The following is a 26,378-nucleotide window of genomic DNA, read 5'->3' as shown; positions in this document are numbered from 1 at the left end:
CGTCTGCTCAGTGGCTTCCAGACCAGATTAACTCCCTGCATGCCAGAGCTGGAGACCCGTTACCCTGGAGACCGTGGGGATCCCGTCCTGAGATGATTTATAAACAGACAAAGAGACAAAAATGTAGCATTAGTATTCATGGTTGGGAACTATGGGAGACTAATTTTTCAACTTAAAATGCCAGCTGACAACTTTTAAATGTTTGCTGCAATATTATAGGCCTTATAATATTAATCATATTGCTGTTAAAACCATGTTTGTAATGTAAAGCATTGCAGATCTACCCTAACATTTGAGGACACGACATGGGATTATTTTAATTTTCATTAGAAGTGGCCATGACCTTGGTTTTTAACACAATACAATTGTAAAGCATTAATTAAGATGCTGATCATGTAAGAAGGGGGTTACTCATACATGATGAAAAAATATAGCCTTTTTAAGAAAATAATACAAGTTATGTCTGGAACAATATAGGATATTAGCACAGATCAAGATACAAAGAAAACCTCACAATATGTTGATGGTGGGGAATTTCCATTATCCTGATTATACTCACAAGAGTTACATGAAAAAGTTGTCAAGCTCACTATCATGTTAGAGGTAAAAAAATAAACATTAACTTTTGGAATCAACTTCAAGTGTTTTTAAAACTATTTATTTATGGTTCTCCAAAACTATCCTGTTACAAAAAATAACATATCAAAGTGCTATTTATTAATTAATTTAGTTAATTATAGTACGTTATAGTTAGTTTAGTCCTCATGGGTCCTCATGGACCCTTCGTTTTATGGAATTTTATTTATTCTACTCTAACTGTATTTGTGTCATTGTGTTATGTTCCTTTTTAAATTGGTATTTTCACATTGATCTTGTAAGATACGTTTGTTGTTTTTACATTGTTTTACATTGCAAATTGTGTTTGTTGACTTGTGAAGCAATCTGAGACAAATAGGATTTGTGATTTTGGGCTATATAAATAAACTTGAATTGAATTGAGTTTCTAGGTAGATTTTTATATAGGGACAATAAGACAATTACGTTTTGTCTCTATTTAGCAAATCCACTGGCAGGAATAAGGTATTTTGCTCACATGACACGGTATATACATGTATTATTATACATGAATATAACATTCATTTTTCTTTGCAGGCGTCCCTTCATCCAAAGAACAACACAGACATGATGACTTTCTAATTTCGTATGAGAAATACACGATATAAATCCAGCTAATTACAATTATTTTGAAGTGAAACTTTGCAGCAACCTGAGGATGGCGAGCGACACCGCGTGCACGCGCAGTTCAGAATGTGCCGTGCACGCGCTCCCCGTCAAACGGGAGTCGAAAAAATGGTGGCCAGCGCTCGAGTTCAGAAGCTGCTCCGACGATACAAACTAGCGATAGCCGCCGCGTTAACTATCCTCCTGGTCCAGGGGCTTGTGGTATGGAGTCTGAGAAGTCTGGAAGAGGGCGAGGCAGAGGTGAGTCCCAGTCTGTTCGGGGATTTCTGACACGACACTGATATGGTTGGATTTGTAATTGTAGCCGTTAGCGCTTAGCCTAGCTTCCCTATGTGTTATGATACAGTAACGGTTAGCATGTTCTAGCTAATTTAGCAGTTAGGGAACAGCGCCGCTCCGAAACATTTCAGTACAACTGGACCAGCCCTGTGTATCTGTCTTTATGTATTTATGTATACATGTCTATATGTCTGTTTGTCACCGAGTACCAGACTTATACAGCACTGTTTCCCAGGTTACATGCTCATATCTAAGCAATTAACGGTATTGATAGCAGAGGTTGAAAGTAACTAAGTAAATTGTATTCAAGTATTACTTAAGTACTTTATTGACATATTTGTACTTGTATGTAATGCTCCTTTATACTTCTACTCCACGCAATTTCATTGGCAATTATTGTACTTTTGACTCCACTCACAGTTACTTTGTACTTATAAACACATGCTATGCTGATATTAGTATAAAGCAGTACTGTACTACTAATCTACACAGTATTTCAAGCATCTACATTTGGTCTACATTAAGAGAATACAACACTAAAATCCTGTTACTGAATGTATACAAACAGGATACAATAATAACCATAATTCTCCACACTGGTGTTTGCCACTACATTTCATTTTGAGCCACTGTGATGATGGACAGCTTCACTAAACAGACACACCGTTCCTTAACATGGGAGTTTAAAGGAGGTCTATGACGTGATGCAACCTTTTGAGAGCATGTGATTCCGTTATGATTCATTGATCATAAACAGATCATCAACATGAACTGTCTTAAATGCGTCATATAGCTCTCCCAAGATACTCAGCATCTGTTTTACTGTTTGTTTATTTTATATACACCAGAGGCCTTTCTCTTGGGGGGCTGCCCTGCCTATTTAACATGTACTAAGCTTTGAGTCATACCCAGATACTAAAAGTAGGAGGATATCCTAGGGATAAAGTCTGCAGTTGAGCAAAGAGTTGCCTTTACTTCTTACTAAAATCATGCAACCTGTCCCCTGTGTGAAGCTTACCTATGGGTCTCCTGTGCACACCTGGACTTACTACCCTCAGGCAGTACCTGTTCCCTTTCCCCCCTCTAAATGAGGTCAAATCAGTTTCTTAACAGATGTGTGACCCGTGGAGGAACTGTGCGCGTACAGGAGTAATGTTTTGAGGCACTCTGATCCTGATAGAGTCACAGGAATGCCAGCTGAAACCTGAGTTGGAAAATGTGCCGTCTCCCTATCATGATATGAAAAGTGGCGATGTGTATAATGTTCCTCCCGACGTATATAGATTTCAGATCTGTGCCTGGAGGGGAGAGAAGGAAGCAGATGTAAATGCGGTGGAGGAAGAAGTTTGACCCAGAGAGGGAAAAGAGGAATCAGTAGTGACAATGATGTCGACCAATTCACTTAACTGTGAGCTAAACCCTTAACATAAAGCTTATTCTCAGTAAATGACTGATGCAACCTTGGTGAAGTAATCCATTTCCGCTTGGACGCACTTTAACGTCACATTGTGGTGGAACGGGAAGTTTGACATGTCATTCATCTTATTGGAGACCAATGTTTCTTATGATTTTAAATCCCCCGTTTGCATTATCCGCCTCTAGGCAAGTCATCAGGTGCACACTAGCTTGAACATGCTCGAGCAGAGAGAGAGAAATATCTGTAGCTCATCTGTAAAGGTGCTGACATATGAACTTTCAAATCCTCAACACATAGTATTTGCTTTCCAACGCTTCAGGTCAAAGAAAAAACCTGCACTGATTGTTGATTTTATTATTAATTCAACTTTCAATTTAGCTTTGTTTGAATAATTTAAAGTTGTAAATGGGTCTCATTCATTCCTAATGTGAACGCTGTGCAGTGTTTCCCCTAGGTTTACTGCTTTGGGGGGGTGCTGTCTGAGCGGGGGGGGGGAGGGATTAATGCATCGGTGTTTCTTAGGGTCAAAAACACTAAACTCATAACTTAAAAAGAAAGTGTTTAGTTTATTTAATAAAAGAGCACATGTTCAATGTGAAAAGTGACAGTAGATAGATTAGTTGCAATTTGGTGCTATAAATATGTATTATTAAAAAAAAAACACCTTGAATTTCAGGGGGGGGCTCCGTTGCCGTTGTTTTCCAACACAATGGTAGGGGACACGCTGCTGTGACACTGATGCTCAGCGTACATGTCAGCCTGACATGCAGCTATGTTGGCAGACATCTATGCAAATGTCAGCGCATGCTCTGTTTGCAGACTCACAGATGCAGGATCACATTTCAGACTTGAAGAATGCATATTAATCATCTTTTCATCGCTCAACAGTGCATGTTCAGTCAGGGAGGCTTTCCAATGTGGGTAACATGAGCGAGACTCTGTGGATTCCTCCATGCTCTTTGGTCTCTGCGTTAACTCGCATCTGCTCTAATCAGCGGCTCGCTGTGCACGTGTGAACACAGCCGCGTGCCTTAATATTTAAAGCCCTCGTACAGAAGGGGGAAAAGATTGTGAAGAAGACGAGACTGTCATCTTTGTGTCACCCTCTGCTTGGATGTGCCATCCTGCAGAGCTGAGCCCTCGCTGCTGCTTCCTGCTTCAGCAGATGGCGGCGCTGATATGGTTTCACTCCACTTTAATTGGAAAGTAAAGAGGCGGCCTGGCTTGCCTTTGAATCAATAGTTTTTTTTTGACATGATGGTTAATTAAAAGCTGTGAAAACGAGTGATAAGGGAAATTGAAACATTAGCCCCCGCCGCATGCAACGTCTTCTGTGCGAGAACATTTAGTGCAGCCTAAAAGTGTCTTGAGAATTTAAGCTAGCATAAGGCATTGAAGATGTTTTCATTAATTTAACAGCCATAGAAAGAAGACATACCACCACTGCTGGAGAAAATGTGAAATAGTCTTCAGGACTTTGATGTTGAGAACAAAAGTTTTTATCATAATTATTGGGTTTCTTTGACAGAATTGTCTCATAAAGGAAACTCAAGCTCTTTCCAGGTGACGTTAAGAACATCAGATTCCTGCCGAAAGCTTACAATAACCAGGTTATTCAAGTGCATGTAAACTCACTGAAAGAGGCTTGCACCGCAATGACTGGTATGTAACTGGGCTCCACAATGCCTCTCACTGTAATGGGTTTGAGAGTGCGCTGTGTCGGTTGGCAGCTGGTTTATTGCCACTATTTAATCTGGCTCCCTGTCCCACCACGCAGCACTGGTCCCCCTCCTGTTCCCACCGTCTACGGGCTGTCGCCATGCCAGCGGCGTGAAGCGGACTCGCCTGCGTTCTGCTATATCGTCTGACAGAGGCAGAAAGCTCTCAGCCCACTCACTTTCTTTCTTCCTTTTCCTCCAAGTGCTCATTTTGAAGGGCCTTTTGTGTGATCCAGTAATCTACTGTGCCAAGGCTGTGATGCTGTTTGGCTAGCAGATTTAAAAAAAGGCTTAAGCACTGCGTTTCTTTTTTAAATCCTGCCTTCCATTTCTGTAGGTGTGATATGAGCTCCTCCAGTAAGACGGATTCTCTGTACTCTTGCATTCAAATTCTATGATACTCTTAGACATGGAAACTTTGGTATTTAAGAAACCAAGATTAATAATGATGATGGTGGTGCATCTGACGCCGTGTCCTCACGTCATCAACCTGCCACTAAGCTGAAATGTTTACAAGGTACATTTTCTAGCTTTTATTTATATTGACTTCAATTTTCTAAAGAAGGAACCTATTTTATAAAACATCCTTGCTTATTTTCACTGAACCATAACTATATGACAAATGCTTTCTTGACTTAAAGCCTCCTTCGGGGATGTTACAGGCAAGAAAATCCAGTTATGGGACACCTGACGTTTTTTTTTCCTCAAAGCAGATACATGTAAGAGGATCATGTTGTGACGTATGAAGTCATCATAAAATGCTTTGATTTATCATATTTTAAAAACAATTATAATACACAGCCTGTATGATAATTGTTCACAGAACAACATATATTCTGACTTTTTATATCCATCTGTCAACCAAATAGAGCTCTGCGGTAACTTATGTGACCAATTAATTGACAACTGTATTATAAAGAATGTGGTTCACCTACTGCAGAGTAATTCGTTTTGCAAGTTTGTGGCCGAGAGCTGTATCTGTAGGCACCTCTCTGAAATCTTGTGTGCCACAAACATGCATATACATGCAGGTAAAACATACACACACTCACACACACAGTTGCTGTCTGATAAGGATTCTCTGTATACGTGTGTGTGTGTCACTGGATCTATGGTCACTGGGTCTATGGTCACTGGATCTATGGTCTATGGTCACTGGGTCTATTATGCATCTTGGCGTTTTTGTGGCTATCCAGAACTGTGCTTTTTGCAGATTAGCTCCGCAATAAGGCAGAGGCTCAGCTAAAAATAACCCAGATCAGAGAAATGAAGTAAACACATCCTTCCCTCCAGGGCTGTTTCAGCTGTTGTCTTAGTCATGTTATTGGTTTACCTTACTTCCTCCCTGGATGTGAATCGACGCCTCATCCCAGTAGTGTTTGTCCTAGATGTTGTTAAAGCAATACATCTGGATTTGAAATTAATTTTTATTTTCTTCTTCTCTCTCTTCAGAAAAAAACACGGCGGTCTAAGCTGCCTGACCACAACAGCCAGGACCCCAAGAGAGACCCGGCTCTTTGGGAGAAGCAGAACTCTTTGTCGGGGAGGGACCGAGGCCGATGGAGCGGCCGGTCGGAGAGGACGGGGGGCACGGCCGCCAGCGCACTGAGGAGGGGAACCAACCGCAGAGGAGAGAAGCCCAGTGTCAGGGTGAAGGCTCATCAGAACCGGGGGGTAACAGGAGCCGGGTTAGAACGCGCAGTCATCCATGAGCCGTCCAGCAGCCGTAACTTCAGCGAGACCAGAGGAGGCGCAGACGGGATGGCGAAGGCTCCGGCCGCCGCCATGCTCGGGGAGCCGGGCAGCGTGGACGGGGTGCACCAGCCCAGCAGCGACTTTGTGCCCAAATGTCACATCACGGGCAAGGACGCGCTGTCCGCCCTGCATCGCGCCGGGTCGCAGCAGTGCCGGCAGGAGATCGCCAACATCGTGTGTCAGCATCAGGCCGGGAAGCTCATGCCAGGCGCACTCCCTCAGTTCTGCCCTCAGCTCGGTGAGAACTTCTGAACAGATAACGCTTGAGGTCCAGACAGATACATTTTTACCCACTGAGACATTTTAAATCAAAATAATTCTCATTAGCTAATTTTCTTGTTCACATTCTCTGAATTCTGTAGTTTGTTTTCACAATCTTGTTGTTAGAAGCAACCAAGAAACTGTAACGTGTATTTATTTTCTTAATACATTAAATAGGGTATAGGGATCGCATTAAGAACAAAACAATAGACACACACCTCTGGTTTGTTCATGTGTGGGAATCTTTGTTCAAGGAAAAACTATAGGATGGAAACAAGGGCAAAACAAAGCAATACTTTTCACACATTTGCTTTTATTTAACCTCGATTGAACAGTCTTTCTCAGCACCTAACATATTATTCTTCGAAGTGTTCCACATCCCACAGAGTCAGTCCTTTTATGTCTCCACCCTCTTTCCACAGGTATATCTAATCAGGTGCAGTCCGTTGGCGAGCTGGACAACAGCCTGCTCAAAGTGGAGAACCCGGTCAGAGTGGCGTTCGTTCTGATGGTCCACGGCCGCGCTGTACGGCAGCTCAAGCGCCTCATCAAAGCCATATATCACCAAGACCACTTCTACTACATCCATGTGGACAAGGTAAGCCCTAAAAGGACCTCACAGTGCCACTGCATTCAATCAAATAAGCTTACTAGTGGAAAAAAACAGAGGATGGAGGAGTGACAAAGCATTATGTGTTTTATTATAAAACTTACAAATTAAAATCAGTATTCAATAGTCAATATTCCCACAAAAAAAATCACCTTTTATTGAAGTTGAGGATTTTGTTCAAGACTTTTATTTATTTTTTTTAATGTTATTACGTCGTGTTTTATAACAGGCATTCAAAGCTCCATTTTGAAAAAGAAATAGAAGCTTGAATAAAAAATGTGGTACAGACCCGCCTGAAAAAATGTTGACTAGCTGACAGTATTGTTAATTTATACTTAGACGACACATTGGAGGGTGTAATTGGGAACCGACTCGCTTGGAGCAGACTAGACTGAGCTCTCAAAAGCTTTTACCGGCTAGGTCTTCTTGCATTATGAAGGTTAAATATATCCCGTGGGTCTCACAGTGTGGTAAAGGGGATTAGCCTGGATAGAGTAAAGTGTGGTTATTCTTAGCGGAGGAAAGAGTCTGCTATCATGTGCAGCTAGAAGACAGAAGACTAACGGCTGAGTGGTGATTCTGAGGCTCAGACCTCAGGTGAGTTCAGCGCAGAGAAAGCAGAGACACCTGTCGACAGTGCACCTGTGCAGCCGGAAAGGTTGCTCATTCCCGGGGAGTTGCTCTGTTCTGCTGCCAAGACAGAGAGAGGCTTACCAGAGGCAGTGATGAATAAGTACGCACCACAGAAACAGCCTTAGACAACCTCACCTCATTTCTCTTAGAGGGAAAGGCCAGCAGAGAGATGAGGCTGTAAAACAGGGCAGAATGTACTGGAGGCAGTGGACCACAAGTTTAGGGCTGTCACGCTGGTGTCTCCTTTATTAACACACCCACAGATTATTGCAGTGACTTTCTGGTCTAATTTAAGAGTGGTCAGCAAGTGTCACTCTTTATTCATCACGGGTCGGAGACAGTGACACATTGTTTGTGCTTCACTGAACAAAACGATTTGACTTCATGTTGCTGAACAAAGTTCATTTTTCTCTTAAATTGGTCATTTATCGCTTCAGGGACTTTTTAAGTCGTACTCATTCGGAAAAGTGGCTGCTTGTTAATGACTTTGTACTTAATCAAATTTAGATCTAAAGGGACATTTATAAAGGGTATTTCCAACCTGTCTAATCCTCTAATCTAAACCTATGCAATCTTCAGGCAAAAACCTATTTAATTGTTGTTATTCATTATTCTAGAGCAGTGGCTCTCAACTGGTCAGGCCTCAGGACCCACTTTTTCATTTGTCAATAAATCGCAACCCGAAATCTTGAACCACTCAAATCCATTCAACAAAAAATCGTGCTGTAATATATATATATATATATATATATACGCTTTTCAGCAGACAATATGAATTAAAGTGAAGTACAGTGCATCCCTTATATCCCCACAGAACTAAAGAATGCTTTAAAAAAAGGTTTAATCAGATGATGGAATCAAAGCTGAACTGTATAACATAAAAAGGCTCACATGTTGAAAACCCAAGATTTTTAGAAATACTAACATATAAACTACACATTCTGGTACACTCTGAGAAGAAAATAAATATATCTATGACTACCCGACATATTAATAATATGTTATGCCATTGTGTCTTTTTCACTTCGTTCTAAAGCTGAACCTGCTGCTCCTCACAGAGAGAAGAGCAAAGAGGAGAGAGTCTGTGTCAATTACTTACAATTGTGGGTAAGGGTAGATAGCCCCCATTGTTCTGTGACCTGTCAATTTTCAAAATCATTTATGGTCTCCGGTACTTCCAGTCCAACGCCTACTGCATGCACAGCGTTAGAAAATCCGGCCTTCAAAATAAAGGTTTGACTGTTTCCCCAAAAAAAAAAACGGGTCGCGACCCACTTTTGGGTCACGACCCACCAGTTGAGAACCACTGTTCTAGAACATAATTAGCTGATTATCAACATTGAATATAATTGTTAGTTGCAACCCTTTTTTGTATAAAAAAAAAGGTCTAACATTTTACAAATGCAGGGGTTTGGTCCCCATGTGGAAGACCCGGGTTCGAAGCAATTTGTATAAAGTTAGTTTCTAAAAGTCCAACACAATGTTTTTAAATGTGTCGTCAATCCAAAACACAAATATGTTCAGTTTTATATGACATTAATCAGAGAAAAGCAAGACTCCTTATATTTTAATTGGGTAGAAACTTTTATATTTTGGAAACATTTTTACAAACACTTTTATGATTGATAGAATATGAAAACATTTCTATTAAATTCTGTTGATAAACTTGGAACTGCATAACGCTCGACTTAACTCTTTGACCTTTCTCGTTCCTCTCCTCTTTAAGCTCAGTCCTGTCTGACTGTTGCCACTTTCAGAAGAAAATATGATGCAAAGCTAAACTAACCATCACAATGTTCTCTATCCATCGTCATGGTGTCCCACAAGTCGCAGCATCACTGTTCTTCTGCATAGATCAAAGTCTCTTTCAACTCGAGCCAGGATTGTGTGTTGTCTTGGCACAGCTGAATATCTGCGGGAACAACATTACACTTGTGCTGCAGGAACACAGTTTTCCCTCATTTTACCTGCCCAACCTTTTTGCTTTGAATTCTCCAGCGCTCGGGCTACCTGCATCGGGAGGTGCTGCAGATCGCCCAGCAGTACCCCAACATCCGCGCCACGCCCTGGAGGATGGTCACCATCTGGGGGGGGGCCAGCCTCCTGAAGGCCTACCTGCGCAGCATGCAGGACCTGCTCAACATGCTGGACTGGAAGTGGGACTTCTTCATCAATCTGAGCGCTACAGATTTCCCCACCAGGTCAGCAGAGTAACAGCGCTGTGTTAGTGTGGAGGAATGGAGTCACAGAGTGTTGAGAGTAGAGTTTCCCAACGGCACATAAGATGATTGGTAGTGTTTAACCACGGGGGAATTATGTCCTTAGAGTCCACAACTCCGTTATGTAACTTCCTTAGTCCGCTGCAGAGTCCTCACGTATCCCTGCATCGCTTTATGCTTTTGGAATGTAACCTCAATGTGGTTAAAGATTGGCCCCAACTCCACAAAAATGTCTCCAGTACAAATACTTGTTTTCTGCATCCTGTCTTGACAATATTTCCAGTTTGTGTTCAGTGAATATCAGAGTTGCTTTTTTCATGGTGGCTTAAATCTTTCAATACTGCATGGACATTTGATTCCTTCGCAGACTGACTGTAAACTGAGCAGCTGCCACGGCATATGCCAGATAAAAGGAATGGTCTGGTAGCAGCATTAAATGGATTGTTTTATTCGCTGAATCACAGAGCTGGCAGTAAATATTCTTCTTTGTTGCTGTTCAGCTTTTGCTGGATTTCTGGGGCTGCTATGATTGGTTGGATACACCCAGACAATGCTCTGTCAACCACATCCTGTCCACAGTGGCTCATTTCATTTCATTTTTTCCACCATCAACACAACGTTACAGTGTTTGTTCAAAACGATTCTGTTGCAATAGCTGCTATTTATAACATGTTAGTTTATATAGAGTATATACGACAATAAAGCTATGAATGTTAATTCTCATAAAACCCAAATAAACCCTATAACAGTACCATTTAAGTGCCAGATCAATTAGCCGTATTGGCAGGAGTAGTTGCACGATTCAAATCCCAACAATACCTAACCCTATATCAGTGTTTCCGCCAGACCAGGGCTGAGAGGGCGAGGGGGGGGGGGGGGGGGGGGGTTTAGTGACGTCGCGTCGTGTCACGTGACTTCAATTTTGAATTGAGCCGTCCCTTTATAGATACTATTTCTTTACGTATTAGTGATGTGAATTCCGGCTCTTTTTAGTGAGCCGGATCATTTGGCTCGGCTCACTAAGAAGAGCCGGCTCTTTCGGCTCCTAAACAGCTCTTCGTGTTACCACAGTTTACCACGGAGCCTCAGTTTCGCCGCTGCGAGGCTCCGGCGCTCGCAGTTCACGCGCGTGCTCCACTAGCACCCCCCCGTCAAGGCTCGCCGGCAGTACACTTTCCGTCACAGGAACACGCTTTGCTGGCGGCGAAAATAATCCCACCCGACTCCTTTGCCCCTCCAACAGAGGGATGTCCTTGTCCTTTTTCCTTTTCGTCATTTCAAGCGATAAAAACTCGATCTTCTCTCGAATTATTTATTTGTTTGGACGCCCTCGGCTCGAGTTCAGGGCGTTCCGAGCTGAATAAGGGCGTCAAATGACGGCAAGACGCCCCCCTGGGGGAATCGCTGCCCTATATGTATTATCAGACCACATTTTCCAAAGATCTCAAAATCTGTCTTCTTTTTTGACCTAACCTCTCCGTTCTTTTCATTCTCACCTGCTCACCCTCCTGCAGGACGAATGATGAGCTGGTGTCGTTCCTCTCGCAGCAAAGAGACAAGAACTTCCTCAAGTCCCACGGGAGAGAAAACGCCCGGTGAGTTTGCCAGATGTTAAGACACAGACCAGCGCAAACACACATTAGGTTGATGATTTGTATCTTAATTTAACAAGCTGCAATAAAGGGAAAGGGATCGCTTGGATTTATTGTCAGAAATGTGAAGTAACTCGGAGGTAAATGATGCTTGGGGGGGGGGAGCAATTAAACGTAATGCTGTTGATATCGAACAAGAGGCAAAAAGCAGCATGACGAAGTGATTCTTCAGCTGTTATTTATTACACCGTGGACAGAAATTGTTATTTTAATCGTTGACTTTGATGAATGCTGCAAAGAGCTCTCAAACGCATCAATTCAAGCTGTGCTTCTGTCTTTAAGGTTTATTAAGAAGCAGGGCCTGGACCGCCTCTTCCACGAGTGTGACAACCACATGTGGCGTCTGGGCGAGCGCAGCATCCCAGAAGGCCTGGAGGTCTCCGGCGGATCTGATTGGTTCGCGCTCACCCGCCGCTTCGTGGATTACGTCATCAACTCCCAGGATACCTTGGTGTCAGGGCTGAAGCAGTTCTATACCTACGCTCTGCTTCCCGCTGAGGTAAGTCGCCCTCAGGTGGGGTGTTTATCTCCGGAGACGAGACAGTCTGATACACAAGTCTGTCTCGCACTCCCCCGTCAATTCCGCCGCGGAGATAATGTAATACTTTAAGCTCTCAGAGAAGGGTTCGCTTGAGTTTATCTGACGGTCTCAGAGGAGGAGCAGCGGTTTGTTGTTTGGGGTTAGAGAGGCGTGACCTTTTTCACTTTAGACTCAGTGGATATAAACTGTTTGTCTCACAGTTTGTTCTCTCCCCAGTCCTTCTTCCACACGGTGCTGGGGAACAGCCACATGTGCGACACCCTGGTGGACAACAACCTGCGCGTCACCAACTGGAACCGCAAGCTGGGCTGCAAATGTCAGTACAAACACATCGTGGACTGGTGCGGCTGCTCGCCCAACGACTTCAAGCCTCAAGACCTCATCAGGATCCAGGTGAGAGGGACGGCTGCAGAACAACAGCTCATCTATTTATGGCTTCGTTGTTTTTTTCACGTAGCTTGTCGTTTCCCAGTCTCTCGTGTATTTATCAGCCCCACTTTGATGTTCACCATTGGCCTGTACTAAATAATAATATTGGTTATATTTTGGACGTTTGAATTCTTAATCTGAATGCAGCATCTTTTTTTATCTTTTTGAACCCGATATTTCTGCACAGTTGCCGATAAAGATTTGGTTATACTAATATAATTACAGTTATACTATTTGTAGAATTAATTTTCCACTAGTGGCTCCCTATTAGTGGGTACAGGAGGGCATGTGACAAAGCAGCTTACCCATTAAGTTATTAATAACTAATAGAAACTGTAACGTTGTTGATAATCTTCCACCATTGCTTTCCCTTAATCAAACACACCCACATAGCTAACGCCTTGCTAGTAGTCCTTTATAATAATGAAATACAATTCACAAAGTTGCTTCACAAGAAAGAACAAAAGTTCAAATTAAGACCACAGAAACATGAATACAATAACAACATATGTGTATTTATGTTGACGAAATTGAAGAGTAATATCGTTAAATAATGTTAATCTAGTTTTAACTCTTGAGGTTTTAAAAGTGGATTTTTCGAAGCTCAATTCAAAACGCCTTAATAGAAGCTTTGAATGTAAATATTGACATTTGCCACAGCCTCAAAGACTTCTTTCTGTAATTCTTTGTTTGTATCCACAGCAACTGACCCGTCCGACGTTCTTCGCCCGCAAGTTTGAGTCCTCGGTGAACCAGGAGGCCATCGACATCCTGGACACGCACCTGTACGGCCAGTACGCTCCGGGCACCACGGCGCTGAAGGCATACTGGGAGAGTCTGTTTGAGAAGGAGGACGGCCTGGCCGCGCTCAGCGACACAGCGCTCACCGCTCAAATGGCTTTCTTTCGTCTCGGCCTGAGGAACCTGCTGACCCCTCAGAGCACCGTGGACGCCTGCAGGTCCGTCTCTGCTCCATCTGGGAGGATCCATAAACATATAACAGTTTTATGTCTTGACTTAAAGGTCCCCTATTATAATGTTTTTCATCAATATATTATAGGTCTCAGATATATATATAGAACCTGTCTCTGATTGGCTGAAACACCAAACAGATCATTGCAGCAACCCATAATCCCCTCTGTTTCAGCCCTGTTTCAAAAGTGCTGATTCTCTGTCTGTTACTTTAGATCAGGGATGGGCAAATGGCGGCCCGGGATTACATATTTTTTCTTTTTTACTTCAAGGTTCTTTATTGTCAATCTGACATAGCTACAGAGTAATTATGTAGTTGAAAATCTTATATTATGTAGTTATCTTATAGTACTTGTAGTACTGATACCGTCCACTAGACTCCTAGTTACGTCGTGAGCTGCGTACATGATTTCGTTCGGCAGCCAAATACCGCGGAATAATCTGATGCGTTTGTGTGTATTGTGTTTGTTTCCCGGGAAACACTCACAAGAGACACCGGCTGTTATGCCTGCTGTGTGTGTGTTCCAAGTGAATCTGCGGCCCCCTGGTGGCCAGTACATAAATGATGTGGCCCCCACCACCATCCAAGTTGCCCATCCCTGCTTTAGATGAAAATAAGGAGCCACTCCCCACGCCCCTCTGAGAGATATTTGGTTAAAAATAACACAATGGTGCTCTAGGAGGAGATTCAGGTGATAAGCTGGGGGGGGTTACCTTGGTTGGTGATTGGCTAATGGTTACACAAGCCAAAAAATCGTTATGACATCACAAAGTGGCCAAAATCTGATCAGCTCATTTTCAGACAGGTTTTTATAAAAATGGATCAGGACAAAAAGAGAGCGAATCTTTTTTCCTGAGACTTTCAGAGTCTCTTTCCACAGAGGGGACACATGTTGATGTAGAAGAGACATGGAGAAGTGCATTTTGCATAATAGGTGACCTTTAAGACATAATCTCTTTATGTGTGATTTCTCTTTCCTCTCTCTGCAGGTTTGAACCAGTCGGCTACCCTCTGTCAGTACACGTGTACTTCTATGACGACCGTTTCCAAGGATACCTGATTCGTCAGGAGGTCCAGGCCACGGGGTCAAAGGTCAGAGAGACGCTGGAGATGTGGGCGGTGCCTCAAGCAACGCTCGTCCTGCAGTCAAACCTGAAGGAGTTTGAAAGGCTCAAGAATCTGGAGGTCAGTGTTATTCTTGTCTGAAAAAAGATCTTCATTACCAGTAAAGGTTATGTCTTTTTAATATCAAGGGAGAAGAAAGAAAAAGAAAACTGCTTTACAGGAAGATTCTCTTGCCGATATGAACCAATTAGAGTGCTTTATCAGGGCTTGATGTGACCAACACTGGACTTTGAAGCTTAATTAAAATATGTTAATTTTGGGGAGACTAGTTTAGAACACATCCTCTCTCCTTGTCTTCTGATCAAATATGAAAGTCAAAGACGTCGGAGACATTGTTTTGCTGTATGTCACATGACCTGTTTTTATTTCCTCCCTGCAGATCGGCACAGAGTGGGATCCTAAAGAGAGAATCTTCCGTAACTTTGGCGGCCTCATCGGGCCTCTGAGCGAGCCGCTGGCGGTGCAGAAGTGGGCGCGGGGTCCCAACCTCACGGCCACCATCGTGTGGATCGACCCGGCTCGGGTGGTGGCGGCGTCCTATGACATCACGGTGGATGTGGATGCAGAATACACGCAGTACAAGCCCCCGCTGCAGCGCCCCCTGCGGCCCGGTACCTGGTCTGTGCGCGTGTTGAAGCAGTGGGAGCTCGTGGCCGAGGTCAGCTTCCTCGTCATGCCGCTGACCTTCAAAGACAAGGAGCCGCTACGCAAAGGTGAGGCGATGATTCCACATGATGTCAGTTTAAAGGATCAAAGCTGCTGTCGCTATATTAGACAATTCCTATAAAAGACCATAACAAACAATGCGTTAGCCCCTAAAAACATGCAGACATCGTGACTCTACTGCAGGGGTGTCAAACTCAAATACACAGTGGGCCAAAATAAAAAAAATGGGTACTAGTCGAGGGCCGGACTGGTTCAATGTTTATTGCAAAACTTATTGAAATGAACTTATTGCACATATTAAACCTGGAACTAACTAAGCTTAAATTATTGCCTATAAAAACAACATTAAACATTAAATAATCAGTTGCATTCATTTCTTATGGCTCTATCTGCAGCTTTTCCGGAGTCATTTCTTATGATTACATTTCTCCACAGGCCAACAACAGCTTCAAAAAAACTATTTCCCTCAAAGAAAAAACAAACATGCCCTGTTGTCGCAAGAAAAAAAGTGCAGAAGGAAACATCCATTAAACTCAGTTTGCTGCTCTGTGATGCTAGTTCAGATACTTGGCATCTCATCTTGGGTGCAAGGTCATCAATGTTTGGGGTCAGGCTCTGAGCTGAGGAAACCCTCAGGATTGAGTGAAGGTGTGCGTGCAATATACCGGCGGGCCAGATCTAATAGTAATTCAAAAATGATCCTGCGGGCCGAAATTAAATCCACCAAGGGCCTGATTTGGCCCCCGCGCCTTGAGTTTGACACATGTGCTCTACTGCATCTGTGGCACTCAGCCCCAAGCCCATTTTTTTTTAAATGTGAACAAGATGGGTCACAAATACATAATTTAGATTTAAAAATCAGCAGCACACAGCAGTTTAGGATTTTCAGAAAATATTTCCCTGTTATATAAAAAAAAACCTTCTGGGAGTTATTAAGTCTACTACAAGAGAACTAAGTTTGATTAACTCTTTAAAATAAAGTAACCAAATAACTAATATAATAAGGACCAGTGGACCCATGACTTTGTCAAGTTTACCTACAACATCATCTGCAATCTCAGGCTTATTAGCAGCTACCCTGCGAGTTTCAGCTCTTAACATAACACTGCAACATGTAAGAAAGAGCTGTGACAAGAGACCGTGAGACATTACGTCACAGTTTCTGTTTAGGCGTTAGACCCCCAAATGTAACTTTAAAATCTAAACTTATTTTGAAAGTTCCATTGGATCTTCTAAATGTATGTGCCCATTTTTAATGTCTCTTTGTCTCCGAATCCTCTCCAGAAGAGGACAGCTGGCTCCACGCAGGGCCCCCAGGCGACCTGTACCTGGAGCAGAGCTACCAGCAGCTGAGCTCCGTGCTGAAGCTGCTCCCCCGAGAGGCGGTGGCCCAGGAGGCGCAGCGGAAAGCCCAGCTGGTGGGGCGGCCCCTCCAAGCCTGGGTGGACAGCAGCATCAAAGACTTCTGGGTCACGGGCGGTCTCTGCGCCCCACAGACTTCCTCCTGCCCCGCGGTGGGACTCTGCTCCAAAACCTCCTGGAGCTCCATGTCTCCGGACCCCAAGTCTGAACTGTGCCCGGTGAAAAGTGACGGGAGGATCAGGTAGCGCCCCCGGCAGAGGAGAGACTGTGGACTGAAACTCAAACACAGTCGTCTCAGAGGCACATACACAGACGACTCCCTGCACTGAGGACCCTCTCAGTGACGGGCTGATAGGAAAGTGACTGCGGGAAATTTGCACATTTCACAGGACTCGTGTGGTTGTTTGTTGAATGATTATGTTTTAATGGCACACAGTTTGTCAGTCGGGGTCGGAAAGAAATCCTCTGCGCCTGTTTGATCGGGAACTCGGCAACCTCTTCATTTCAAAGGGGAATGAAACCTTTTATGCTTGTTTATTTTAAAGCATTCATGTGTGAGCGTAAGGCAGATGAAGTGCACTTTACTGTAAGACTGTAATGTTACACAGAGGTCGCTTGGTTACAGCACGAGGAGTCCGATAAGACCCGATCACTTTTATTTAACAGGAGACCCCTGTAGATACCTGAGACACCCCCCCCCCCCACCCCCACCTGCACAGACACATCACTAAATGACCTGAATAAGGAAACGATAAGGAAAGAGCTAGTAGTGGGATTTTAGTTCTGATTGAGACATATCATTTTTTTAACATGTTATTTTTTTGTATGTATGTTAGTTTATTTCAACTGGCAGAAAGTGTTAAGTTGTCTTTGATGCCCGTTGTTGCAAGAAAAAGCCACTCTATTATTTTTTTGTTGTGTTAAAGGACGTGCACAACGGCTGCATCATCAAGGCCGCAGATAGCCAGGTACAAAACATGTTATTGGGTCTTAAGATGTTATGTTAAATGTGGTATTTCAAGTTTATCGTGTCATTTTTGGCTCCAGATTTCTTTTAAACTCAATCCAACTTAGCAAGGTGACAAAAAATGTATTCAAGTTTTAATTAATAGTGTTGTTGCCTCAGGGTTTTATGAGGAGATTGATACTACTTCCTGTTGGGTAAAGGATTACAACGATGCTAGCCTGGCTTCAAAACGTCCAAACCTTTCTTTTAAATGTAATGCTTTTTAATTTACAAACGTGGTTGGACACATTATGTTTTACCTCCTGCGTTATATGCAGTGTTTATCACGTCTTGGTTTGGTTCACAAGTTGGTATTATTTCAATTCAACCAAAACTGTTTCTCCATGTTTTACGTGATGAAGAGAATCTGAGCTGCCTTCAGTTAGTGGGAAGATGAATTGTTTACTACGTGATAAAAGCTTCCAGAAACGTGCAATGACTGAGACCCCCTGTCTGTGTGCATTTTTAAATCATTTTTGAAATGTTCTTAAATAATCGTTGGCCACCATATGAGTTTTCAAGTGACCTTGTTTACCTTGCACAGTACCGTTGCTTCAGTGAAGCCTCAGATTTATGGACATAAAGAGAGCATATGTTATTTTTCTATACTGTTTTGAGAGGAGAGTGTGTGTTGTCCGTTCATCTCCAGTGCTCTGTGAAACTATTAAAAACTGCTGTCTAATAATGTTGTACTGACAGTCCCAGATCCTCAGTGTCGTTGGAGCAGACTTTGTGTTATTTAGGAGGATAAAGGTCTCAGAGTGCGGCGGTGACTCAGTCTGACGCTGTTCGCCTCGAGAAGAGCTCAAAGACATCCGACTGATGACTCAATAAAAACATTTTTTCTTGATGCGGTTTTATCATTTTTAACCTCTTCCTATGAGTCAAGTTTCATCGGGAGGGTAATTCTTGATGTTTTTTTTATTGCAGATAGACTACATCAGGGCTGTTCAATTGGTGGCCCGCGGGCCAAATCCGGCCCCGGGGTGATATTTACTGGCCCTTTGAGTATAATGTTAAAAAGTAACTTTTTTTTTTTTTAAGATTTTTTTTTTGGGCCAGAATGCCTTTATTCCAGAGAGGGTGTTACATTGAGAGATAGAGGGGAAGTCAATGCCTGAAAACTTCGGTGGGCTCGGGTTTCAAACCCACCTACTAGCAACTGTAGTGACAACATTTATTGCATCTGCGTGAATGATTAGATCATTTCACCTAAATGAAATGAAATGATGTTGATGGTTAGATTAGCTTCACATGTAGGCCTACTGAGTTCTGAACTTTCCATTTAGATCTATAAAGGCCTTGGGGCTATGTTGTTTTATTGAATTAAACTAGGGCTGTCAGTCGATTAAAATATTTAATCGCGATTAATCGCATGATTGTCCATAGTTAATCGCGATTAATCGCACATTTTTTATCTGTTCTAAATGTACCTTAGAGGGATATCTTTCAAGTTTTTAATACTCTTATCAACATATGAGTGGACAAATATGCTTTATATGTTTGTTTATTATCATTTGAACAATGACAAATATTCTCATGAATATGAAACACAACAACCTCTGAACATTACAAATATTCGCCTCAATTCAACCTGGAACCTCTCTCATACAATAAGTGTGTGTGTGTGTGTGTGTGTGTGTGTGTGTGTGTGTGTGTGTGGGGAGACACTGTGATGGATCGTTGAGCTATGTGCAGCTCAAGGCATATATGCTCGAATGGGAGCTGCCTGGACGCTGCAATAATGTTGCGCGTACTATCCGTGCTGAGTGTGCTGACTTTTCGTACAATGTCACACTGTCTGGCTACCTGCATAAAGTCAAGTGCTCGGCGCAGTTGTCGGCGAAATGTCATTGAAACAGCTCCTTATATCCGTTAGCGCAGCTAGCTAGCACCAGATGCTAACAACAACAACACGTAAAGTGTGCCTCGCTCGTGCGAGTCGCGCCACACATACACACACCCTCCCGGTCCTCCCGATGGCCAGTCCGGGCCTGCCAGTGAGCGTGGAAGTGTGGTCTGCCACAAGCGGGCGGCAGGAGCGGGGCTGTCAGCATCAGCTTGTCGATGGTATTTTACACTCGATGCGCTCTGAAACTAAGGCGGCCGAGGGCAAAAAATACACATGCGTTAATCGCGTTAAAATAATTAGTGGCGTTAATTTTTTTTTGCGTTAACGCGTTATTAACGCGTTAACTTGACAGCCCTAAATTAAACACAATATATGCACTCCACTATGCTGTAGTAGTATTTACTGTATCTGAAGCTCTTAATATGATTGCTCATATTTCAAGCCATCTTTTTCCCGGCCCCTTGCTTTGGATCATTTTCATCAACCGGCCCCCATTCCAAACTAATTGGATAGCCCTGGACTACATTAAACCCCATTTATTTTTCTTAACTGTTATCACTTGGGTTTATGAGGTTTCTCCCGGAGACATTAAAGCCCATTTATTTTTTAATGCACTCCTCAATTTTAAGGCATTTGGTTTTTTAGTCCAGGTTTTTTTTCAGATTACTGGATAGAAAACATCCTTAATTCACATTCAGGGGTTTATTTTGCTACACTTTGTTTAAGATTTCTCCTAAATGTACAAAAAGTTATCAATAGATTTTGCCTTATTTGCTAATTAATTATAACATTTAAGCAAACTTTTAAACCACAAAAATGTTGTCCTAATGTAACTAATCAATGGGGGAATTAGGTATATATTTGTTACTTTTTTCACTTTAATCACTTAACAAATGTCTGGAATTTAAAAAATCCAACATGTATGGTCTTTTTTATTCAAAATGAGTCATTAGCCAAATCTCACATTTTTTAACCCGTCTTTATTTAATGTTCAGTTTTCTGTTCCGAAACATATTCACATATTTGATAATGTCTCATTTCCTGGTGGTATTTATTTGTGACATGTTTTGCTACTCACCTGTAGTGTTTCCATTAAAAGCAGGTGGAGGTGATGTCCAGGGTGCTGAACACTTCCTTGTTTTCCAGTTCATAAATACTGTAAACTACCTCTGATGTTTCTGATCACATCAATATTTAGTCCTGTTTGTGTCTTTGTTCAGGATGCACATGCGGAGAAGGAGGGGCGGAGGACACGCAGCAAAGGAAGTTTGAATGTTTAGTTTATTTGCAGAAGCTCATCTGTTTTGACCAGTTTAAACCACAGAACAAACAAGATGGATGACGGCTGTGAAACTCAGCGGCAGGAGGAGAGGACGCTGGTGTCTTCGGACAGCGCTTACGGGTCGTCTGCAGCGGACACGGACACAGAGGACGGACAGACCCCCACATCCAACCCCTTCCCCTATAATGAAGACCTGACACACAAGGTAATCAATCATTGCTTCTAGTAATCATGATGAGAATGTGTCAAATCTGAAATTGAAACAGGGATTCAATCAACAAAAAAGGTAGCTAACCGAGTGGAAATTATTATCTAGCAATTTAACAATATTTTCAATATATGGTGGACCCAGTTATTGCATTATTAAAGTGTGCTCCCTCTGCACATAAATAAAAAAAACACTGCCAGCTTGTCAAAAAAACGTCTTCAGGATAACTGGATACTTACTGTAGCTGTGTTAATATACTCCAGCAGAATATACATGTTTTATTATGTAGTGCTCCATATCATGCCGGCTACAATGAGTGCCATAATATCATATAATAAGTGTTCATAATTAAATAGATATACAAATTATGAATCAATAATTGTCTCTATTACCGACAATTTGGTAAATAAATCAAGAAATGATCAAAGAAAAAATAATTTGACGGCATCTGTTTTGACAATATGACTTATTTGTAAGCTTCAAGACCCTCAATATCTCAGCCGTTCAATATTTGCCAAGTAGGCAGAGCATTGTCTGTGAGGCCAGAACAAACTCCTTCTTGCTCAGCAAACACATCTCTGATTATATTTGTTGTTTTGCCGAGTCACCGCCTGCCAGAAACTACAGAGCATTCAGATGGCTCCACTCTTTGCAAGCTAGAATAGGCCAATTGGATCTCCAGTAAACTTTAAAGTACTTTTAGAAACTGTGTAACAAAAAGCTGTTTAAGTGAGATATTTCTTTACACTTTGGTTAACATTAATGTACTGTATAATCCAAAATCTTGTCAGAACGGCTCGTGTTCAGACGTAGCAAACATGGGAGGATTTGGTTTTATTGAGTTTCTTTTGAGTGTAATAATTGTTCTTAATGTGAAGGCTGAGTGTAAAGTTTTCAGCGTTTAAATAAAAAAACTGCTGAATGGTTGAGGAAACATGAAAGAAAACGCTTCCTGTACTCTCTTACTGTTTCTCTCAGAATACACCCTTATTAAAATAATACGTTGTTGGAGATAAATGCATATATTTGAAAGAAAAGGTCACAGTATAAGAGCTATCAGCCGTAGAGATGTCTGCCTTCTCTCAAATGTAATCAAACCAGACGGCACCCGTGTTGTGGTTCTCAAAGAGCCAAAAAAAAACACTTGGAATATCCAACAGCATTGCCTCTTTCCAAAATGCATGACCCGCTTACTCAAGATAATCCCAAAGCTTGTTCGGAGCAGCTTCATGGAGGAACAACTCCCTTCAGTCGGTGGATTATATGAGTAAACGGGTCATGAGTTCTGGAAAGAGACATTCCTGTGTAGGGTTAGAACCATTCATCTGAGAGAAGGTAGACATCTCTAAAGCCAATACCTCCAACACTCAAGCAAACACATTAAAGGGGCCCTATAATGCTTGTTTGGGTTTTCCCTTTCCTGTAGTGCCTTATATATGTTTTAGTGCATGTAAATGGTCTGCAAAGGCTAAAATCATTGGACTACTTTGTTTACACCATGTAACACTTGCCCTTCTATTGGTTCATACAAATATGAACCTGAAAGTGAGCAGAATATGGCCCCCTTCAACTCATTTTGTTTGATCAATGCCACTCAAATATACTCAAACAACTCGGAGAAATGTCATGTTGCCATGGAGACATGTTCAGCATCTCTACTCCTGCAATAAGGCCCTGTACAAAGTGAACCCCCCCACACTGTCACCTCCATCATTACTCGGTGCATACACACAGTCCCACATGTGCTTCCTGGAGATAAAGACCCCCTCACTCCTGCTTTGTTCTCCGGCAGTTTGTCCTGAGAACGTTTACATGCCAGCATTACAATTTAATGAGGGACGCATTAAATAGTAAAATGTTGATTTCATGCTGGCCAGCTTAACACTGCACAACACGCTGTGAGTCATGCACACATTAGCCTCTGGTGTGCATCATGAGGACTTAAGGGGCCGGTTTGTGCAAGTACCCACTCACACTGTGGGAAATAAACACGTCTCTGAATGCCTTTAATTCAGAAGAGGAACAATATAGCCCTATATTATTTATAAACTGTATGCTTTGTCTGAAACGTCATTGTCTGGTTGCTGGATTTCTGAAGCTTATATCTGTATTTTCAGCATTAAGAATATTGTTTTACTCAGCATTTAAGAAGGCTACATATTCAAAGAGAGCAAACCCTCTCCTTAAAAGCCGCAGAGACTTTGATTTTCTTCTTGTTTATCTGCTCAAACTGTCACAATTTTCAGTTTTTAATGGAATAGCAGAGTCGAATGTGCCCAACTTGTGGATGTCGGTGATTAGAGTGTGCGTTTCAGAGCGCTGCGTGTGATGCTGCGCTGCATGGGGGCTCTTTGAGAGCGCAGATAAGAGGCAGCGGGGTCGAGAAGGAGGAGCAGGAGGATGGGTGGGGGGGGGGGGGGGGTGATAAATGTCAACAAGGAGGTAAGCATCTGCTGCTGAGGAGCTCCGGGCTGGACGCCTGCACTGTGGCACCCGAGGAGGCGATAACCATGGCGACAAGCAGGCCGATTGATGCCCACGTCCAGAGCTTTGGTGACAAGTCGCAGCACATCCCTGCGGGGGAGACGCCTGACCCCCGGACATGAGAACTGTGTCATATGGCCTGTGTGTGTGTGTGTTTGATTTGTTTTTGGCTAAATGTACGATGATCTGTAAAAGAGAACATGATATATTATTGTTGAATTATATCATTACATAGATTGTTTATAAGGATACATCATTAAGTAGCATGATATAGTTGTGTTGGTCGAAGGTGGAGCTAGTTTAAATTACTTTATAATAGTTTTGTGACATGTTGACATTCTTTAATGTTCAAAAAGGTTTTTATTTTTTTCTTATTTAGAGGGATGTATTGGCAGGAATGTAATAGTATGATCAGTACTATTTTCTTCTGTTCTATAATCACCTGAAACAAAGCATTGTTTTATTTTTGTTAGCGTAATGTGTACAAGTAAAGGGCAAGGTAAAGAGAGATAGCGGTATGAATAAAAGCAGCCTTCTTTGATACAGTTACACAGTATTGGACACACACACACACACACACACACACACACACACGCACACACACACACACACACACACACACACACACACACCTTCCAGTAACTTCCCAGTTCAGTGCTCCGCGGTGCCCTTCCCTTCTTGGAGGCATCAGACATCACATGTTATTACAGAACAGAGAGCTGTGCCCTGATCAACAGATGTGCATTAAAACACACACACTACGTTCCCACTCACAGTGCAACTGGCCTCAGGCAGTTAGCGGGGGAAACCTGACGTTGCATCTCTCTGCAGACCATCCTCGTGGGGGACAGCGGCGTGGGCAAGACCTCCCTGCTGGTTCAGTTCGACCAGGGCAAGTTCCTCCCAGGATCCTTCACTGCCACCGTGGGCATCGGCTTCACAGTGAGTCCACACACACTTCCTGTCCCCCACACACCCTCCTTCGCATGTTTTCATCTTCCCTGAGCCAATCTTCTCTGGGTCTCTGCTGTGTGAGATTGAAGTCCAGCATGTATCAGTTGTTTCCTCCTGTGTGGGATGTTGCATCTTCTCACTGCATTCATTACACTCCCTTAACATTGTGTGTGTGTGTTTGTATTATTATGGTTAATGATGCCACTGCTTCTGAAAACAGTATTGCTAATTAAAGTCCTTTGCTGCTGGATGTTTGCAGCGGAGGAGAGTGATGTAATGCTGTGTGACATGTTGAGGGGGAGGTGCACTCTGTGTGGCAAGTGGTAGAAAAAAAAGGAGACAAATGGGAAAGATGCATATGGTGCTCATTTAATGTATGATTCTTCCGCTGCGATCACTTTGGCTTTGTGTCAGTGCCATTACAGCAGCACAGAGGAGGAACGAGGACATCTGGGTGGAAGTCTCGCATTAGCATAGGATTGTGCTGGAGTATGATTCAAGCTTCAAAAGGCCCTGGGGAGAAATGCACCACATAAACAGCATAAGTGCCTGCAAATACACTTTCATCATTATTTGGGTTATTTGTTTTGCTGTGCAGGTGCTCTGAATAAAGTGCCTTATATGCACTGAAGGTTAACATCCATCAAGCGTGTGTTGCTCGGGCTCACTCGGCTAGAATAAACTTTAACCTTTTACATTTACAGCTTTCTTTGCCTTCAAGCCCTTCTGTTTACTCAAGGACTAGAGAATTGAAGGATCATCTTTTGCCAGGATTGCACTACGATATGCACACAAACAACATGACAAACAATATTATTTGTGGTATTTTATTCCTGTTGTGCATTTTTGCCATTTGCCATAGGATGAATGTAAAGGGAAAAAAACAATGCTGAATTTTCTTGGAAGATAATATATTTAACATTTTCCACATCAGGGAATTATTGTCATACACTGATAAATGAAATAGATTAATATGACAACATGCTGTTCATCTGAGAGCTTCATTAAGGTCCTATTCATGATCAAATCAAGCATTCAATCAGCTCCATACATATACATGTTTCATCATTATGCTCATGTCAGAGGGGGGGGGGGAGCTGAAGCCCCTGGCACTGAGAGATGAGTTCAGTCAAATAATTACATGTTATATAACACAAATGAAATCTGACCGTGGCCATCAGTCCTGTCACCACTGAGGAGTGGAGCCTTGAACACTGGGGGGAGACAAACACTGCAGGAAAGATTCATTTTTCAGACTCACTGAAACCATTTTAGACATGTATGACATGCTCATTCATTGAACACATGTGGGATATTGTTTATAGATTTTGATAAGAAGATAAGTGGGATCATTGTTTTTATGTTGTGGGGAGGGATGGTAAAGAACAAATGTGTTATAAAGAATTATATAAAAGAATAGGATCTACTTTTTGTGATGATTGGCAGCAATTTTCCTGATAAAGGAAACATGTTAGGAAAAATAAATCTGGATGAGGTTTGCACGCCATTTTATGCACCAATAAGAGTTTATCCATTTTAAACGTAAATCACGGTATGCATTACGTTTATTTAGATTAATAAGTCACATTTCAGGCATATCTCCCTGATATAGCCTATTTAAAGGAAACATGTTAGGGAAAATGACTGGTTAAGGTTTTCATGGCATTTTACGTCCAATAAGAGTATCTCCATCTTGAATGAATAAATCAC

The 26,378-nt window shown here is 42.4% G+C and overlaps 1 protein-coding gene across 1 annotated transcript; it reads left to right on the top strand.

Moving 5' to 3' along the window:
* Window positions 1–1,333: 1,333 nt before the first annotated feature.
* Window positions 1,334–18,738, top strand: xylt2 (xylosyltransferase II). The gene is made up of 11 exons (XM_034142210.1): window positions 1,334–1,482; window positions 6,109–6,649; window positions 7,095–7,270; window positions 9,914–10,116; window positions 11,649–11,729; window positions 12,069–12,285; window positions 12,544–12,720; window positions 13,459–13,715; window positions 14,719–14,914; window positions 15,234–15,567; window positions 16,805–18,738. The coding sequence occupies exons 1-11, from the start codon at window positions 1,351–1,353 to the stop codon at window positions 17,125–17,127; spliced, it is 2,637 nt and encodes an 878-aa protein (XP_033998101.1). The 5' UTR covers window positions 1,334–1,350; the 3' UTR covers window positions 17,128–18,738.
* The last annotated feature ends 7,640 nt before the right edge of the window (window positions 18,739–26,378 follow it).

Source organism: Trematomus bernacchii, unplaced genomic scaffold (assembly GCF_902827165.1).
Source record: "Trematomus bernacchii unplaced genomic scaffold, fTreBer1.1, whole genome shotgun sequence".
Taxonomy (NCBI): Eukaryota; Metazoa; Chordata; class Actinopteri; order Perciformes; family Nototheniidae; genus Trematomus; species Trematomus bernacchii.
Note: the sequence above shows the minus strand (reverse complement) of the source record. Positions and strands in the feature narration are given on the sequence as shown.

Coding starts and splice junctions, on each gene's coding strand:
- xylt2 (XM_034142210.1), top strand. CDS start 1,351: ATGGTGGCCAGCGCTCGAGTTCAGAAGCTGCTCCGACGATACAAACTA. Junction 1,483..6,108: donor TGGAAGAGGGCGAGGCAGAG/GTGAGTCCCAGT, acceptor CTCTCTCTTCAG/AAAAAAACACGGCGGTCTAA. Junction 15,568..16,804: donor CAAGGAGCCGCTACGCAAAG/GTGAGGCGATGA, acceptor AATCCTCTCCAG/AAGAGGACAGCTGGCTCCAC.